This window comes from Leuciscus leuciscus (genome assembly GCF_965113295.1).
Source record: "Leuciscus leuciscus genome assembly, chromosome: 12".
Classification (NCBI taxonomy): domain Eukaryota; kingdom Metazoa; phylum Chordata; class Actinopteri; order Cypriniformes; family Leuciscidae; genus Leuciscus; species Leuciscus leuciscus.
Window position 1 is genome coordinate 39,241,268 of NC_138736.1, and position 20,336 is coordinate 39,261,603.

Sequence of the window (20,336 nt, forward strand, 5' to 3'; positions counted from 1 at the left end):
TGCGGAGCCAGGCGAAAGTATAAACAGAGCCCGTCTACGGAGAGCCTGTCCACTCCCTATTAAGCCCTATTGTACCGAATTTTGGTTGTAGTACCACCAGAGTTCCACTGGGGGCGCTCGCCATTAGTGCAAAATGAATGGGAGTCAATGGGGCTAGACGGCTAAATTTGTCTCTTTCACCCGATTGCCGTTGAGAAATCTCAGATGTGATTGTAGATTTTGCAAGTTCAACATGGGTTTTAGGTCGAAAGTTGAATGAACGAGTACTTATGTCGTTTTGATTTCTTACAGGTTGAGTTGTTGTTGCCCATAACACGCTAGCATTCTGCTAATGACGTCAGCATTCTGACGTCATTGACATTTTGAAAGACTTTTTTAAATCAAATAAGTGACTCTAAAAAATCTAACACCCAGCAATGTGTAATTTCTTTGCATCTCCTTTCGAATACAACATTCAAATTACTAGACAAAAAATTATATCCTGAGAAAAGTGGATTTTGAGGGGTATACCGCCATTGACCTCCATTCATTCTGCACTCGTCCTGTGAGCGCCCTCATATGGAATCAGAGTGGAACTGCAACCAGTTCAGAAGCCGGAAGTGTAGTGAGAGTGAAACTTCTCGCCATATTAGACATTCTCTGGTATAAACAAGGCTTGAAACGTCAGGTAAAGCGCACAGGCTCGCAACTGAAGGAATACATATGCCTACAAATCAAATGCTTTGGTAAAGTCACACAACTTAAACATTGAAGTCCATGTTGCACAAAAATAAACACTGAAGTTTATAATTACGATGTTGTTGTTTTTTTACAGTGGGTCATAATATATCATATCTTTTAGTTTGTAAGTGCGTTTTGTGGTGTTAGGAATTGTTTTTCTGCGCATTCCCGCACTCAAAACGTGCGTACACCACCTCCTGAGCTGGTGTAGGATTTGAGCGTGCCGTACGCCAACGTTCATATTGATAAATCTCAAAGTCACCGTGGTTTTGGGTGTACGCCAGGTGTACGCTGGAAATTTGGTGTACGCACTTTTGATATGAGGGCCAATGAATCTACTTTCACTTTCGTTGCTTGCAGCAAGATAAAAACCTGTTTGGCCTCAAGATAACATTACAGCTCAATCCAGTTCACACAATTAGCGGTTATGAGAGAGACTAGATTAACTCACCAGTTTTGATAAGCAATCAATCATTTAAATATTCAACATTATAAGTATGTTGGCATAGAATGGGGATGATAAAGACACGTTTAGGGGATTATTAGTGTGACAAATGCGTTTTTTAAATAACATCACATTCTTTTAACAGTGAATGTTTTAGTAGGGTTTTTCTTGGAATTGGCAGGTTTAGGAGAGCTCTTGGGTTGGAAAATGGATGTGAGATTTAAAACATTACATTCCAGAACAACAAGCTAGATTGTCTTCTCGTTTGATGTTTTGAATTTTTTTATATAGTCTTGCTAATTCCAACCACCCTGCATAATTTTGCCGAGACCTGTTATGTTAAAACGGCGATACAGAAACAGATCGAATATTCACTCAAACACAAAGCAGAACAGGACAGACGTCTGTACATCCCAGAGCCCTTTTAATGTATAATGATGAATTTATGCTTGAGATAACTCATGGGAATATTATTGAAATTATTATATATTAGGCTATTTTGTTATATACAGCAACATTGGAAAAAAATTAACAGCACATATCAGTACTAAACACACAAATAACCATTAAAAGGACAATTTCTTGTATAAGTAATTAAAAAAATTAAAAGTGTACAAAAAATGTATCAATCTTTCATGTTGTTGGTTTTCCTGACATTCTTTCATTCATCTTCTTCAATAGTTGTGTCTTTTCTATAAAAACAAAAATCTTCCTTTGGATAACAACAGTTTCCCAGAAAGATCTGTTGGGGAAAATACATGCTATCATGTGGTTATTGATCATGAAACCATTGAAACCACCGTTTCTGCAGTAATAAAGACATAAAGCAGTAATACTGTAGTCCACCATCTGATCTCTGAAGAGCTTCATGGGTTTACTGGGATTACTGTTAAACAGCGTTCAGGTCCAATAATAGAACTGTGTAAAGTAAATTACGCATGATTTCATGTAGATTTGGCACAGCAGGTTTTAGGTCCATATTAAAGGTCTCAGATGGTGATGGATTCATCATCTCGTGTCAAAGCTGCTCAGATCCTGGAGAAAATATCAGCTGAGCTCTTTTCTGCTGCTCTTCTTTACTGGAAATATCTGCAGGAGTAAAAAAAACACAGTTTTGTGTGGAATATGGTATGAATAGGGTACTGGGCATGAAACAATAACATTTTTATTAATTATTTTTATATCTGATAGTTATGAGAACTTTGGATTTGTATAATCTGAAATCACTTTATTGGTGTAAAGTGTGTAACATCTGACCTGTTTGAATGTAAATCTGTGGGATGTTCTGGACACGACCTGTTGACCTCGAACCATTCATCAATACACCTGGAGGAGCAGAAGATGAGATGATTTTGTATGAGGCGCCACGTAGGATTTAAATCAAACTTCGCTTATCAATACATACATAACACACGTGCATATACACCTATAAATTACTCGCATATACATGTATACTATTGGATGTTCAAAATACATATATGAAATACACGTGCACACTAATATGAAATCCATACCAATACATATTATGTTAGTCATGAATGCATATACACTTGTGAATAACTTGCATATACATATAAACTTGACGCACGCATACACCTATAAATACTCGCATATACATATAAACTTCCATGCATATACACCTATAAACACTCGCACATACATATAAACTTCCATGCATATACACCTATAAACACTCGCACATACATATAAACTTCCATGCATATACACCTATAAACACTCGCACTTACATATAAACTTCCATGCATATACACACCTATAAACACTCGCACATACATATAAACTTCCATGCATATACACCTATAAACACTCGCACTTACATATAAACTTCCATGCATATACACCTATAAACACTCGCACATTCATATAAACTTCCATGCATATACACCTATAAACACTCGCACATACATATAAACTTCCATGCATATACACCTATAAACACTCGCACATTCATATAAACTTCCATGCATATACACACCTATAAACACTCGCACATTCATATAAACTTCCATGCATATACACCTATAAACACTCGCACATACATATAAACTTCCATGCATATACACCTATAAACACTCGCACATTCATATAAACTTCCATGCATATACACACCTATAAACACTCGCACATTCATATAAACTTCCATGCATATACACCTATAAACACTCGCATATACATATAAACTTCCATGCATATACACCTATAAACACTCGCATATACATATAAACTTCCATGCATACACACCTATAAACACTCGCACATACATATAAACTTCCATGCATATACACCTATAAACACTCGCACATACATATAAACTTCCATGCATATACACCTATAAACACTCGCATATACATATAAACTTCCATGCATATACACCTATAAACACTCGCATATACATATAAACTTCCATGCATATACACCTATAAACACTCGCATATACATATAAACTTCCATGCATATACACCTATAAACACTCGCACTTACATATAAACTTCCATGCATATACACACCTATAAACACTCGCACATTCATATAAACTTCCATGCATATACACCTATAAACACTCGCACATACATATAAACTTCCATGCATATACACCTATAAACACTCGCACATTCATATAAACTTCCATGCATATACACACCTATAAACACTCGCACATTCATATAAACTTCCATGCATATACACCTATAAACACTCGCACATACATATAAACTTCCATGCATATACACCTATAAACACTCGCACATTCATATAAACTTCCATGCATATACACACCTATAAACACTCGCACATTCATATAAACTTCCATGCATATACACCTATAAACACTCGCATATACATATAAACTTCCATGCATATACACCTATAAACACTCGCATATACATATAAACTTCCATGCATATATATGGAAGCAGATTAGTCTCAAATATAATTCACGCAAAAAACATGATTCACAAATGCGTAGACAATTTCACATGCATGAAACCTAATTCACGTGAACACAAAAAAAAAATCCACGTGCGTGAAAAAAAAATATATTCACAAAAAGCAATTCACATGCGCAAAATAAAATTATATACTCATAAAATACATTTCACAAATGCAAAACACAATTCGTAGATATACAACTGTGCACAAAAACCTTTGAATGTTTAAAATGTACGAGTGTATCCTTGCATTTGAATGTGCAAATCGTCATTCACGTACGAATCGCCTTAGATATGTGTGTGTGTGTTTTTGAGACTTTGCTGGCAGCATAACACTCGTAACACAGAGCAGTCGTACTCTTTAGCCAATCAGATTTAAGCTTATCAATCGACCAATCAGTATCACGTGAGGGCGGGCCTACCTACATGTTACGTCATCAGCTTTCGACCAGTTCATGGCTGAGCAGAGGTAAGTGCAGTTAATCGTTCATTTCTGTGTTTAGAAGTTAGAGATCATTTGAAGCAATAGTTTATTAACTGCTGTTTAGTCCACATGTGAATATAAACATTTATTTTTAGTATTGATGGATTTTCATGTCCTGTCCACCACACATTCAACCTATGATAATGTATGTAATGACGTGCATATATAGGAGACATGTTTTGATCTGCATATATTATGTAGTTTTATTGTTTCAGATTTCCAAGACAGATGATGTATGAAGTTGCAGACAACCAGTACTGTGGTCTTACCATTTCTACTGTAATTCATTGAAAACAGTCATGTTGCAAGCCATCCATTTTGACAGTTGTTTCAACAAGTGGTTGAAAGTGATGCATTGTTACTGTATTAATTTGTCTCCTGCGGACTATATGTACACGCTTTAGGAATAAAGCCTGGCTATGCATGCATTATTAAATGTTCTTGTAAGAATTAAAAGATTCAGACATAGTTCAATTTGAAGTTTCTGAATCCTTTGGGAATAAAATATATAAAATGACTTGATCATGATTAATGTTCCTGTTACATATGAAGATCATGAACTGACAGTCTAAACTGTGAAGCACAATATTCAGTACAGAGAAATATACGTCTCTTCAGGAGTTGTGAGATCCAGTCAGAGTGTACTTTGCTTTTAGAGTATATAAATATAAGTGCAATACATCAAGTGAAAAGTTAAAAAATGAATTGTGTTCAGTCCGGTCATCAGTAGACCTCTCTGTTAGGACATATAAGATTTTGTCCTGATATTTAAAGTACTAAAACCCTATAGTACAAGAGTTGCAGAGTCAGACAGAGGACGTGGGAAATTAAGTGATGGTATTTGAATAGAGTTTACTGAGTAATCTTAGTCGCATAATCTTAATTGCCTCTCTATGATAAGTACCTTTGTCTCATCAGCATAAAATCAGATTTGCCTATTTTACTAGGCAAAGTAAAATTAATGCTTCACAATATTGTCCTGAGACCTTAAGATGACAATAAAAAACCTTATTTAAAAACCTTGCAATGACAATACAGCACAAAACATAAGGAAATGCATGTTGAATATATTGCTAACACTCTACAATATGGTACAATTTAACATTAGTTCATGTATTAACCATGAGCAATACATTTGTTGCTGTGTTTGTTAATCTTTATTAACATTAGTTAAAAATACAGCTGTTCATTGTTAGTTTACAGTGCATTTAATAATGTTAACAAGATTTTAATGAAGTATTAGTAAATGTTAACATTAACAAAAAATAATAAAGGCTGTTCACGTGCAGTTCATTATTAGTTCATGTTAACTAATGAAACGTTTTAATAAACTGTTACCAATTAAGACATAAATAAAAAATAAATAAAAAAGTATAAAAGAGAATAAAGAAAAAACATGAATTAAGATGTTCGTGACTGCTATCCAGATGTCACACCAAAGGTGAGTAATCCTGATAAAATGCAGGGAAACAAGTGTTAATAATAATTTAACATCATACACAAATGGCAAAAAACACTGGTTGCTCATTAAAATAGGTCTATTCACTATTTAAAGAACAATCTCGATGGGTATTGACCACAGATGATTGTTTTGCAATCATTAGCGTGATTGTAGCTGTGAGAGCTGTCTGTACCTTCAGCTAAAATACAACAGAACAAGCATCATTCTTCTTCATTTTTGACACGATATGGGACATCTGATTACAACAACACTTGCTTACATCAGTTAATAGTTCATAAACTATTGCTTCAACTGATCTCAAACTTCTTTAACTTCAGTTAACACAGAAATGAACGATTAACTGCACTTACCTCTGCTCAGCCATGAACTGGTCGAAAGCTGATGACGTAACATGTAGGTAGGCCCGCCCTCACGTGATACTGATTGGTCGATTGATAAGCTTAAATCTGATTGGCTAAAGAGTACGACTGCTCTGTGTTACGAGTGTTATGCTGCCAGCAAAGTCTCAAAAACACACACACACATATCTAAGGCGATTCGTAAGTGAATGACGATTTGCACATTCAAATGCAAGAATACACTCGTACATTTTAAACATTCAAAGGTTTTTGTGCACAGTTGTATATCTACGAATTGTGTTTTGCATTTGTGAAATGTATTTTATGAGTATATAATTTTATTTTGCGCATGTGAATTGCTTTTTGTGAATATATATTTTTTTTCACGAACATGGATTTTTTTTTTGTGCACGTGAATTAGGTTTCATGCATGTGAAATTGTCTACGCATTTGTGAATCATGTTTTTTGCGTGAATTATATTTGAGACTAATCTGCTTCCATACATATACACCTATAAACACTCGCACATACATATACACTCGCTGCATGCAGACACACCTATAAACACTCGCACATACATATAAACTTCCATGCATATACACCTATAAACACTCGCACTTACATATAAACTTCCATGCATATACACCTATAAACACTCGCACATACATATAAACTCGATGCGCGCATACACATCCATAAAACACTCGCGCATACATAACGTGGATGTGTGCTTTGTGTATATATGTATATGCGAGTGATTTCATATGTGTATGTGCGTGAACTTTTCAGTGCAAACGGAAGGCATCTCAGTGGGTGCTTCTCATTTCTTATTTGTGCATCCTCGTTTCCTTTCCTCGCTTCCTTTCCTCGCGTCTCAGCTCCGCCCCCTGTAGGATGCGAGGGAAGGCTGCAAGGAAAAGACGCGAGGACGGAGGAATCGAATGTAACTTTTTTTAAAACATTGGAATACTTGATCACTCAAGCAAGCGTCACTTCATCGCGTCATCAGCAGCGCTCAAAGGATCTGCCCTTATGTTGTTGAAGTTTGTTTATTTAAGAAATTCATAATAAATAATAATAAAGCAAGATACCCTGTTGAAATATGTGAGATGTGTGGTTTATATAAACTGCAAAGGTAAAGTATAAATTAAAATGATTGTGACCGATGTGAAGGGGGAGGAGAATTTAGACGTGCGTCACGTTTAAGTCGATAAAACTCTTCCGCATAGGATACACCTGTGTATCCTCGCTCATGACTCCTCAGGAAGCCTCCTAACTCCTCGATCCTCGACTCCTCGCGGTGCAATTAGAGAATTGAGATGTCCTTCAAGATGGCTGTGCTCGATCGGTTTCCGGGTCATAGGATGGAGGACGGAGGAGAGAGGAGACGAGGAGGGATATTGAAAAGCACCCACTGTAACCGGAAGGCATTTCAGTGTAAAAGGAAGGCATTTCAGTGTAACCGGAAGGCATTTCAGTGTAAAAGTCATTTGTGTCATTTTGATAGTTTGTTTTCCAATTTGAAATGAAATAAGCATAAACGAGAAAACGGCCCCTTTATTCGTTTTTTCGTAAAAAAAAAAAAATAACGAAAAAAACGAGATTTCGGCTTGATTTTTCGTTTTTTAGTTCACAGGCAAAAAACTAATAAATTACTTCAAAATTCGTTTTCCACGTGTGGGCGGCCTGACACGCCCCCTTCCGCCGATTGGTCAAGCAAGTCTGAGCATGTGACTTCATCAGTTGTCGCTCGGGTCTGTTCTACAAAATAATAGTCCTCTACTATGGCTACAGATTCTTAAACTGTACAGGGCAGGTCCTATTGGGCTTTCTTCTGTGCAACTTTACGCGTTTCACAGAAATCTTTACATCAGAGATATTAATTATTAGTCTGCCACCAGCCTGTTTTATTTAGCTCTGCGGAGTTAAATCTGTGTGGTGAAGCTGCGCTTGACAGCGCCGAGCGGGAGACGCTCACTGACCAACAGTCAGCAGTCAGAACTTTTCTTTTAGACGCTCCGTTTTGACACGGGATGGTGATTGCAAATACTGTAATGCCAATCGGCTGAGGGTGGGTACCGATGATGGTGAAATACAGTTTTACTGAAACTGTAATCATATCCGCGACCCGCGAGAATGAGACAGATGATTGACAGGACGATAGCGAAGGCAATTAAAGGTGCTAGATATAACTTCTGTTAACAAATAAATCAATAAAAAAGTGTTTAATATAAGTGACTTTGTCTTTGTTTTATTGTTTTAGTTGTTTTTAATCAAATAAATAATTGTGAACCACAAACTGAGCCTTCGTTTTAAAGGGCAATTTCCAAATATATTTATTTGTTATAATATGGGTATTTTATAATACTGCATAAATAAAAACAAACACACGTAATATGTATGCCTATAGGCTAAACACCACAGTTTTTCGTTTTTGTTTGTGTGAACTTTTATCCCCAACCATATTTCTTCATGGGCTCCACTCCAGGGGTCACATCAGCACCCCTATTTCCCATGGTACTAACTGTAATTAACAGTATGCTGACCCAGTTTATATGTAAAATCTTTGGTATATGTGATCTATATGTAATATCTAAAAACACTTTACAGTGTGATGGAAATAAACTTTTCTTAAAGCATGTTGTATATCACCACAGAATTATTGGCACCCTTCTATCTGTGTTGTATACTGTAATAGACAATTGTCCTGCAAAATGATGAGGTTTTTTGTAAGAAAAACATTGCGAGCAAATGTCGAATTCTTGTTTGAAATATAAATCAACAACGTAAGAGGCTTTAGGCTTTTTTTTTTTTTAACAAACTATCAAAAAGGCAGGTTAATTCCGTGTACGCACAAATGCCTTCCTTTTACACTGAAAAGTTCACGCACATCCACATATGAAATCACTCGCATATACATATATACACAAAGCATGCATCCACGTTTTATTTTGTATGTATGCACGAGTGTTTTATGGATGTGTATGCGCGCATCGAGTTTATATGTAAGTGCGAGTGTTTATAGGTGTATATGCATGGAAGTTTATATGTAAGTGCGAGTGTTTATAGGTGTATATGCATGGAAGTTTATATGTATATGCGAGTGTTTATAGGTGTATATGCATGGAAGTTTATATGTAAGTGCGAGTGTTTATAGGTGTATATGCATGGAAGTTTATATGTATATGCGAGTGTTTATAGGTGTATATGCATGGAAGTTTATATGTATATGCGAGTGTTTATAGGTGTATATGCATGGAAGTTTATATGTAAGTGCGAGTGTTTATAGGTGTATATGCATGGAAGTTTATATGTATATGCGAGTGTTTATAGGTGTATATGCATGGAAGTTTATATGTATATGCGAGTGTTTATAGGTGTATATGCATGGAAGTTTATATGTATATGCGAGTGTTTATAGGTGTATATGCATGGAAGTTTATATGTATGTGCGAGTGTTTATAGGTGTATATGCATGGAAGTTTATATGTATATGCGAGTGTTTATAGGTGTATATGCATGGAAGTTTATATGTATATGCGAGTGTTTATAGGTGTATATGCATGGAAGTTTATATGTAAGTGCGAGTGTTTATAGGTGTATATGCATGGAAGTTTATATGTATATGCGAGTGTTTATAGGTGTATATGCATGGAAGTTTATATGTAAGTGCGAGTGTTTATAGGTGTATATGCATGGAAGTTTATATGTATATGCGAGTATTTATAGGTGTATGCGTGCGTCAAGTTTATATGTATATGCGAGTGTTTATAGGTGTATATGCATGGAAGTTTATATGTATGTGCGAGTGTTTATAGGTGTATATGCATGGAAGTTTATATGTAAGTGCGAGTGTTTATAGGTGTATATGCATGGAAGTTTATATGTATATGCGAGTGTTTATAGGTGTATATGCATGGAAGTTTATATGTAAGTGCGAGTGTTTATAGGTGTATATGCATGGAAGTTTATATGTATATGCGAGTGTTTATAGGTGTATATGCATGGAAGTTTATATGTATGTGCGAGTGTTTATAGGTGTATATGCATGGAAGTTTATATGTATATGCGAGTGTTTATAGGTGTATATGCATGGAAGTTTATATGTATATGCGAGTGTTTATAGGTGTATATGCATGGAAGTTTATATGTATGTGCGAGTGTTTATAGGTGTATATGCATGGAAGTTTATATGTATATGCGAGTATTTATAGGTGTATGCGTGCGTCAAGTTTATATGTATATGCAAGTTATTCACAAGTGTATATGCATTCATTACTAACATAATATGTATTGGTATGGATTTCATATTAGTGTGCACGTGTATTTCATATATGTATTTTGAACATCCAATAGTATACATGTATATGCGAGTAATTTATAGGTGTATATGCACGTGTGTTATGTATGTATTGATAAGCGAAGTTTGATTTAAATCCTACGTGGCGCCTCATAATTTTCACAGACACAGACAACAGCATGTACAGTATGTGTGTGTATGACTGGGGGGTTTGAGTTTGGGGGCTCCGACCCCCTAAATAAGACTTTAATCCCCCTGAAGGACATCAAAACAAGATGTGTGTGTGTAAGGTGGGGTCTGCCCTTTTAATAGTGGAAACTGAATAATTCACATAGCTATGTATCTAAAATCATACTAATAATATTAATATAAATAAATATAAAATTGACCGCCCCTAAAATGGATCATACCATTGGCAATGCATGATCATGTTGAGCAGGACAAAATGCGGGGAAATACAGCACATTCAACCAGAGGAATACAACTGAGACAGTAAGATACAGTAAGTGTTCAAGAGATAACATTTTTCTGGGGAAAAAAAGTGTTTTTAATCTAAATATAAGTGTATTCCATGGATTTCCCACACAGTTCATCAAAATGAAATGTTTATTTTGTGAAATGGTGGTTTACCTATAGGTTTATGTTTTGCGTGTGAATGAATCATAAATGATCAAATACTGTTAATTAAAATAGCACTCTGAATTTTAAAATAAAATTCATTGGAAGTTATGTCCTTAACTATAGAAACAGTTAACTATGTGAGCGCGTTCTTTCTTGATCATCCTTTTATCGGTGAAATGGTTAGGAATCACTTTATTATAATTTTACATACTGAGATGGTGTATCAAAGAAAGAAAAATGTTTTTAAACATTTTCTTTTGTTGTTTTCTAAATTTTACATATTATATCATTGTGTAAGAAGCAAATCTTCACTACTCACAAATACAGGCTGCTGTATTTGATCCATGATCTGATTTATCCATGTACAGTTTATGTTAGTAATAAATTGAAAGTAAATGCAGTGGCCTTTTTATATATAAATAACAGACCTTTTTTGCACTAATATTTCATTTAACACTTGTTGATGTCATGAGTAAGAGAACAGCAACAGACATAAGGCAGTACGTGTAAACGGCAGTACGTGTAAACTTTACTACGGTAAACTGCCTGCTGTTTTGGCCAATACATAGTTTCCTATGTACAATGTTTTGAAGACGTATAGATGAAACTTTTCTGCAGTTTTAAATGCTATTGTGTACAGTGCATACCGCGGAATGGCATAATATTTTCCCTTGGTGATTAACTGCATATTTTTGTTGAATAAATTAGATCTATTTGAATTAAATTTGATTGGATTAACTTGGTTCACTCATGCATTAGCCTACATAAACTATGTAAAAAAATATTAAAAAAATAAAAACACGGTGTTAGTGAATGTTTCTCATACCCTTTGTGGTAGATGCAGAGACAAGGCAGTCGAGCGATGGTGTCGCCCTGAACCATGTCATCCAGACATATCGCACACTCACCAGAGTCCTGGGATAAAACATCATCTACAGAGAGAGATAAACATCACAACATCACTATCAGCATCAGAGAAGCTGAGAGCAGCAGGAGTCAGATGATGACACACGAGGGCGCTGTTAACAACTAAACAAATGAGCTTTAACACAGACTGTGGAGGACAGAACAAGCCAGTCCAGCATGAAATATGTTTAAGTAAACAGGTCAATGATATATATAGTGTGACAGTGAAGGTTTTTCTCACCGTTATAATTGAGTCTGTGTTTGGAAAAACACATGGGCAAGTGAACATCTATTTCATCAGAGGAGACATACTTTGAGCAGATGGGACAGTCAAATCCAACTGAAACAAACAGAACAGACAAAACTCATTCTTAACCACTGTCATGTTTGTATGATTGATGTCCTCTACATTATATAGGTCAGCTGAAAGATAACAAAACCTATTTATTTACTTCCTCTCAGCGAACAGCAATTATAAGATTACATGACTATAAAAAGCCATTTTGGAAATGTTGTAATCTTGTCTGTGAGTCAATTTACTGTAATGTGCATCACTGGGTTATCAACACAATATGAACAATATCTGATACATAAAATCCACAACACGTGCTTGAGCTGCACATGTCTGAATGACTGTGAAGCAGGATTTCAAATGAACTTCATTATAAAGTTGTAAAGTTCATTACAATGAAACCTCAGCAGACAAAGGTCTTATCTAGGGGTGTAACGATACACTCATGTCACGATACGATACTATCACGAAACATTTAAGGCAAAATAAAGTTCTGTTTTTTGTTATTATTAGTTCCAAGACATGTGGTAAAAAGTTAACAAAAACATACTGTTGATTAAAATGCCTAAATTTGGTATTCGGCTACATCAGGGGTGGACTCCTGATCCTCAATGCACAGGCCAATATGACACCAGAATAAAAACATTCATGATTCTGAAGCTGAAAATACAGAATTATGTTAGACACATATACGTTAGATCACTCACTACAATAACGCAGGCCACTTTTACAGGTAAAATAAGACATTTGGCATTATCAGAACACACATATATCCCCCTAATGCTTTATTATACCTCATATTCAACATTATAGTAGTTTATTGTCATTGAAACTCAGTAAACTTAAATTTTTTTCTCATGCAATACACTTACACTTTCAATACAAGCATTCGTTGGATCTCTGTGTATAAAAGATTGTGTATAATTCTGTGCATGAAAGACCCAAAATACACATCAAGATATGCTTATAAATTATGCAACAGAACACAATACAGAGAATTAAGCAAGAATCATATCATTTATTATAATGCATTTCTGATGTGTATACACAGTCAAATCTGAGCACTACACAAAAGTAACAAATTCAGTACATTTTGTAGAGATTTGCAGCAGTTTTGATAGTTTAACTCGGGTGTTGAACATGTTTGCCGCTTCTTTGCAAGACTCGGGCTTAAGTGAGAAATCATTTATGCATTGACCTGTAAATCACTAACTAGATAAGCAGACAAATGTTATTACTGAGAGAGTCTAAACTCTTGTGAGTGCTGGGTTACAACACACACACATATCTTTTGGAGGACATTCATTGATATAATGCAATCCCTAGCCCCTTACCCTTACCTTAAAGGGATACTTCACCGTTTTTTCATATTAAACTATGGCCCTGTCCCAAATGGCGCACTTCATGCGGACTTTCGGTCTCGTGGACTTGAATTGCGCGTGCTCGCTGAGTCTACGAGTCCGTAGGCCGTCCCATTCAGCATTTTACCGCTCTGAAGTGTGCATAGATGCAGGCTCCACGCACTTTAACTACCCAGGAATCCTTGCGAAAGGCCAATCAGACAACAGATGGGAGGAGATTTCACTCACGGATAATTGTTGACATGGCTGTGAAGAAAATATTACTGTTTTTATGACCTAAAGGTACATTTTACCAGTTGTTACCTACAGTTTATACAAACATTATGGTCATCGACCAGTGGTTGATGTCTCAAACATAATAATAGCGTGTTTAATAATACGATCGCATTATGATTCATTAAATAAATAGAACTGAATGGCAGGGCTTTACTGAGTCATATGTAAACATAGTATGAATATTGAAACCTGTAAATTGAAAAAAATATGTTTAAATTATGTTTTAAAATTGTAATCTTAGTTCAAATGGAACATTATGTATTATTATGTACAACTGTATACATCATTTAAATAAGCATGATTTATCTATTGTCTAATGCCCAGGTGATATGCATAATATCAAAATATAGAACTGTAAAATTAGGCTGTGTAGTGGACATGCAGATAAGACGTCGGAGCGCAAAAATGTGATTTCTCCTGTCCAACAACAACCAGACCGTTATTTCCGGCATGCCGATCGAGTCTGTCCCAAAAATACCTCTCAATGCGCCCTCGTGGACTCGCGCCAAGGGCCCTATAGGTCTGCACTACATGACGTCACCAAAGTGTGGACTCTGAGGAAGTCCACAAGTCCGGAGTGTGCCATTTGGGACAGGGCCAATGTTATTCCCTTAACTAAGACGAGTTGATACATACCTCTCTCGTCTCAGTGCGTGCACTAAATCCCTCTGTCTTGCGGCGAAACTTTGTTAGCCCAGTTCATTTAATATGGGCCAAGCAGAGAAGCTACCAAACACCTCCACGTTTTCCCTATTTAAATACAGTTACTCGCGAAGTGTAACTCGACCTAGGACGGTGACACAAAACAAAACGTTGCGCTTTTCTAAGCGTGTAAAATGGATAACTATTTTGTATGGCGGAATACCATAGCAAGTGCTTGTAAGCACTTCGACTTGGCGTAGTAATATCTTCACTCGTGAAAAATCCTCTCACCGGCCCCCGCTCCCTCTAGTGAAGATATTACTGCGCCAAGTCGAAGTGCTTACAAGCACTTGCTATGGTATTCCGCCATACAAAATAGTTATCCATTTTACACGCTTAGAAAAGCGCAACGTTTTGTTTTGTGTCACCGTCCTAGGTCGAGTTACACTTCGCGAGTAACTGTATTTAAATAGGGAAAACGTGGAGGTGTTTGGTAGCTTCTCTGCTTGGCCCATATTAAATGAACTGGGCTAACAAAGTTTCGCCGCAAGACAGAGGGATTTAGTGCACGCACTGAGACGAGAGAGGTATGTATCAACTCGTCTTAGTTAAGGGAATAACATAGTTTAATATGAAAAAACGGTGAAGTATCCCTTTAAACATCACAACTAAGTGCCTAACCCTTAACCTAATGCTAACCTTAACCCTAAAACCAAGTCTTAACCCTCAAATAGGGTTTAGGAGTGACAGAAAGTGAGGAACGGCCAAAAGGTTCCTCACTTCAATGGTCTAAAATTCAAACTGGTCCTTATAAAGGTAACTGTACAAGTACACACACACACACACACACACACACACACACACACACACACACACACACACACACACACACACACACACACACACACACACCTGTTTATCATGCACTGACAAAACAAAAAAACAGGTCAGCTGTGTATTCATGGGAGGGCGTCTTCAGACACACAGCGGTATCTCAAGACTGATTACAGACACAAACACACTTAACAGGAAGTCAATCTATAAGACAGCTGTGTGTGTTTATGTGTTTAGCCTAGAGGAATCAAGGTCTGCAGGGGAACTTTATGCTGATGTTTGGGGTTAAAGGTCAGATTGAAACACATGCCTCAGTTATGATGGCAAAGGTTGCTTAAGGATCACTGCTGTCCAAACAACACTGTCTAGTGTCGGGCTGGGTATTGACACGTATTTCACGATTCAATTCGATTTTGATTCACAAGATTGCGATTTGATTCAGTTCCGATCTCGCTTTAATTTGGTTTAATATCGATTCATTTGGATATATACCAGGTACAGTACATGTACAGTACAGGAAAAAAACTCTCACTCAACATATGCTGTAATTATACAGGGAACCCTGTGAGTTTAATATTATTATAACTATAATATTAAAGCTAAATTCAATTCAGTAACCACTCTACAAAACCGTCTCAAACAGAAACTTAAAAAAAAAATATATATATATATATATATATATATTTTTTTTTTTTTTTTTTTTTTTTTTTTTATCAAGTTAATAGATAATAATTGCACAAATGTTTTTTGGTGCACATAAAAAAACAGTGGCAAGTGCTGAACTCCCATCAAGTCAGTCACGATAATAGTTCATAATTATTATCACAATAGTTTGCGTTATTATGATTTTTATGGGTAATCTGCATGCAGCACAAATAGAGGCAGGATTAAAGAGTTGATCAGCGAGTCTTTGGCAAGAACTATCATACAATCAGATAACACCAAAACCTGTCATGTTCTTCTTAAGAAAAGAAAAACTCTTTAAGGTGAAGTATGTAGTTTCTGCAACACTAGTGGCACCTATAACAAAAATAAAGCATATTAATAAAGCCTTCCACAACTCAAACATCACAAACACAGCTCTTACAGGTGCTTGTTAAGGCATGTTAAAGTAAAAGTAGGCTTTAATAAAAGGTCCAACATATTAGTAATACTTTTAGCTGTGTTGATATGTGTAATGAGGAAACAAGTGAGTAGACTAACCATAAATGGTATACTATTTAGTCAATGAACAATTAGTCTTGTGTAGCCAGAGCTTCAGACTGACGGCAGAAGGTCTGGACTCCATAGCAGCTTTCATACCGTAGTTCTGACTGACATGTAAAGCAACCAATCACAGTTCGTTTTGTCGCGGGCGTGAAAATGTAACGTGTAAAATGTAACGATGTCCATACAATTACAGACCGGTGTGTAAAACTCTTGGACGTATTTTAAAGAGTCTATGCTGCAAACTTTTCATACTTCACATACTTTTGAAAATTCAGCATTTGGTTGATCCTAATAAGAGCTTGTTGTCACAGTTGTAAACACGATGGCTTTCTTCTTCCATAAGGGGGTTTGGCATCACGGCATCTTTGTTTTCAGGCGGACCGTTAAAGAACGCGACACAAACGTCTCCTGGAAATCCTGTAGAAATTAACCAATCAGATCACGACTTCGAAACTCCTGAAGTTTTTTTCCAATTTTGTGTGCCATATGCATCAGACGTTCAGCCAACGATCCGTGAGTGAGACGTCTGAGGTTGAGACTAATGAACAGTAAACTGGGTTAAGAGAATGCATTTTAACATAAAAAAATCTTACATACTTAACCTTTAAAAATGTGAGAATTTTTCCTTAAGAGAATCCCTGCTCAAGATTTTCTGGCACCAGATCAGATATTTTGCACAGTTTTTACTCAAAATGCAAAAAAATAAATTAGGCTGGTTAAGCAAGGCTGCTAGTAGATTTTGAAGGCAATGCTATCGTGTTAACTGGTCAGCAACAATATTTTGGCTGAATTAACTACAAGTTTTTACAATTACAAGTATTTTTTTTTTAAACGATCCAATTTAGTTCATGCACATTCTGTTTGGGTTCTGTAATTTTGCTATTGTCTGAATTTTCTCATTTCTTTTTGAAATCACTTTAAGCTCATGATCTGAACTGACAACACACACAGCAAAACATATTATTGACAGAGAACACATGACACACACATGCCTCTTGCACTTTGACCTTCACACTCTAATTTGACACATAAAGTGCAGAAGAACGTCCTTTCAATCTTTGCTGTAAATACACCATTTGTAGGTTGATTTTCTGAAAAGTAAAAGTGTCTTTGTCAGGTTAGTGTTAGTGTTCAGGAAACCAGACATTTCAACCAGACATTTTTTCATTTCTGTTTGATGCTGCAATTACAATAGCAAAAAAATAAAAATAAATAATAATCTTTTAAAAATTACTTTATAGAAAAATAGGTACTTTATAGGTCAGACTGTGCCTCACAAATCAAAAAGCTGGCAACCAAACACTTGATCACAGTTAATTCCAACACGACTCATAAAGGAGGATTTCAACAGGAACTATGGCTCGTAAATGTCTATTCAACAAATACAATAACTGTCAAATAATGAAAAGCAATGCATTACTGTACATGACTGATGAAGATTCTCTCACGTTCATGTGTGTTTGTTCCCAATCAGCAAAAATTCCCTCTGATTCTAATCAATCTGACCTACTATCAAGAAATTGCCCGGAAAATTCATTAATGATTTATTTAATATACTCTGTCATTATCAGATTATATTAAATAACCATTGTAACCTTCTACTTAACACAATAAAGGTTTGATATCTATTGCCACTCAAAGGTCACAAAAATATAACATTTTATAGTTACATTTTATAGTTAGGACCTTTTTGACCCAACCTTAATCTGAACAGGCAAACCTTTTAGCAAAGTACTCATTTATTTTATTTTCATAATATAGTATGTTTCAAAGTCATTCAGCCAACATAAACACATTAGCAATAATAAAGAAATATGCTCCATCCATTTCCATGTTCTCTAATTATTGAATGAGGAAGTGTGTGTTTATCGTTACCATAACAAATCCACAACAAAACAAGTCAGCATTCAGTTCTGCTCTAGATCACAGACTGTTCAAAACATGATGTACAGAAACATTCAGTCAAGCAAAGGTGGTCTTGTAAAACTTTAAAAACATGTATTAGAAATCTATATCCTACATTATAAAAAAAATAAAAATTCATGACCTTATGATAAGCTCATATAATAGGGTCGATAAGATACGTTATATTATAATGCATTTGTGATTATAACACTGGATACAATTAGCAATCACATAATACCAATAAGGTACATTATAATATAATATAGTATAATATCATATAATACATTATCTATACTGTAAATATATATTTTTTAATGTAATGCATAGGCCTACATGGACTTACTGGCATCATCAAATGACCATATCATAATCACATATCACTATGACCTAATGATAAGGTTGATAAGCCACATTATAATATATAACAATACATCCATGACTTTGTGATTATAATTAATTCATCATAAAATGTTAACAAGATTCATTATAATATAACCATATTAGGCCAATAAGAGACAACTGATGGTATTGTACAACCAAATCATAATCAAAACCAATGGTCAATAAGCTACATTATAATATGTCATAGGGTGAAATCAGGTTAACAATTTTTGCCATTGAAATGACTGGGACATTGAATTTACCCCTATATGAGTTTGCAATTATGATAAGCTCAAGCATTTAATCATATAAGGTCAAAAAGATTTATATTATAATGCTTAGAGAAGCCTATTCGCTACGTTATATTACAATATATTAAAAACTATTGTAATGAATACATTATTTATATATAGTTGGCATATTTTTGCATACATTATTTATATTATATATTTATACATGTATTGATATGCATTATTTTTATTTTTTTAAATCATACATGTTATTGCATTTGAGTGGTATAATGGCAGCTCTTACCGCCCAGCATGTGAGGCGTCAGGTGTGCAGGTAAAGAGCCGATCATCAGTGTTCTCTGTCCGTCAGTCTCATCTCTCCGGCCGCTGGTGGGTATAATCGCGCTCTGGATGAATGGCCCGGGTCTGTGTGATGAATACTGGACCCGTTCCCCGATCTGACCCGTCGAACCGCCCGCGTAATAGCGCAACACTGCAGCTCGCTCATTCCCGTTCACATCGGACCCGGAGTAAGACCTGACCCGGACACCCACTGACGGACTGCTCTGTTTCGGACCCATCCTTTATATAATATCAGTCTTTAAAACTCCTAGGAGCCACGAACTGAACCTGCAGTCTCAAAATATCAATAAGCAAAAACCTATAAACGCAAAATATGCATTAAACGCTCTTATAGAGCGAGGCCCAAACAACTTTTCACACTCCCGAAGCAGATGTGAGCAAATCCAGTCGAGCACACCGCAAACTAACTCAAACAGAGTGATGTCAAGATCACGTGATCCGCTGCTGCTTCCTCCCCTCCTTGTCTCACTGGTTTTGCAATATTATTACTGCTTTCCTAATAACTGTTTTTCCTTTTCTCTGCTAATCTGAAGTTCTCTATTATTACATTTCAATGAAATCTTTAGATGCGTATCTACTACTTCACTACCTTCTTCTCCAATATGCAGGAACCCAGAA

At 35.8% G+C, this 20,336-nt stretch overlaps 1 protein-coding gene across 1 annotated transcript; it reads right to left on the bottom strand.

The window, feature by feature from the left end:
* Positions 1-1,570: 1,570 nt before the first annotated feature.
* On the bottom strand, positions 1,571-20,129 carry znrf2a (zinc and ring finger 2a). Its single transcript, XM_082185478.1, has 5 exons — positions 19,660-20,129; positions 12,467-12,565; positions 12,146-12,251; positions 2,423-2,491; positions 1,571-2,254 (listed from the first exon to the last, which is right to left on the bottom strand). The coding sequence occupies exons 1-5, from the start codon at positions 19,934-19,936 to the stop codon at positions 2,242-2,244; spliced, it is 564 nt and encodes a 187-aa protein (XP_082041604.1). The 5' UTR covers positions 19,937-20,129; the 3' UTR covers positions 1,571-2,241.
* Positions 20,130-20,336: the final 207 nt, after the last annotated feature.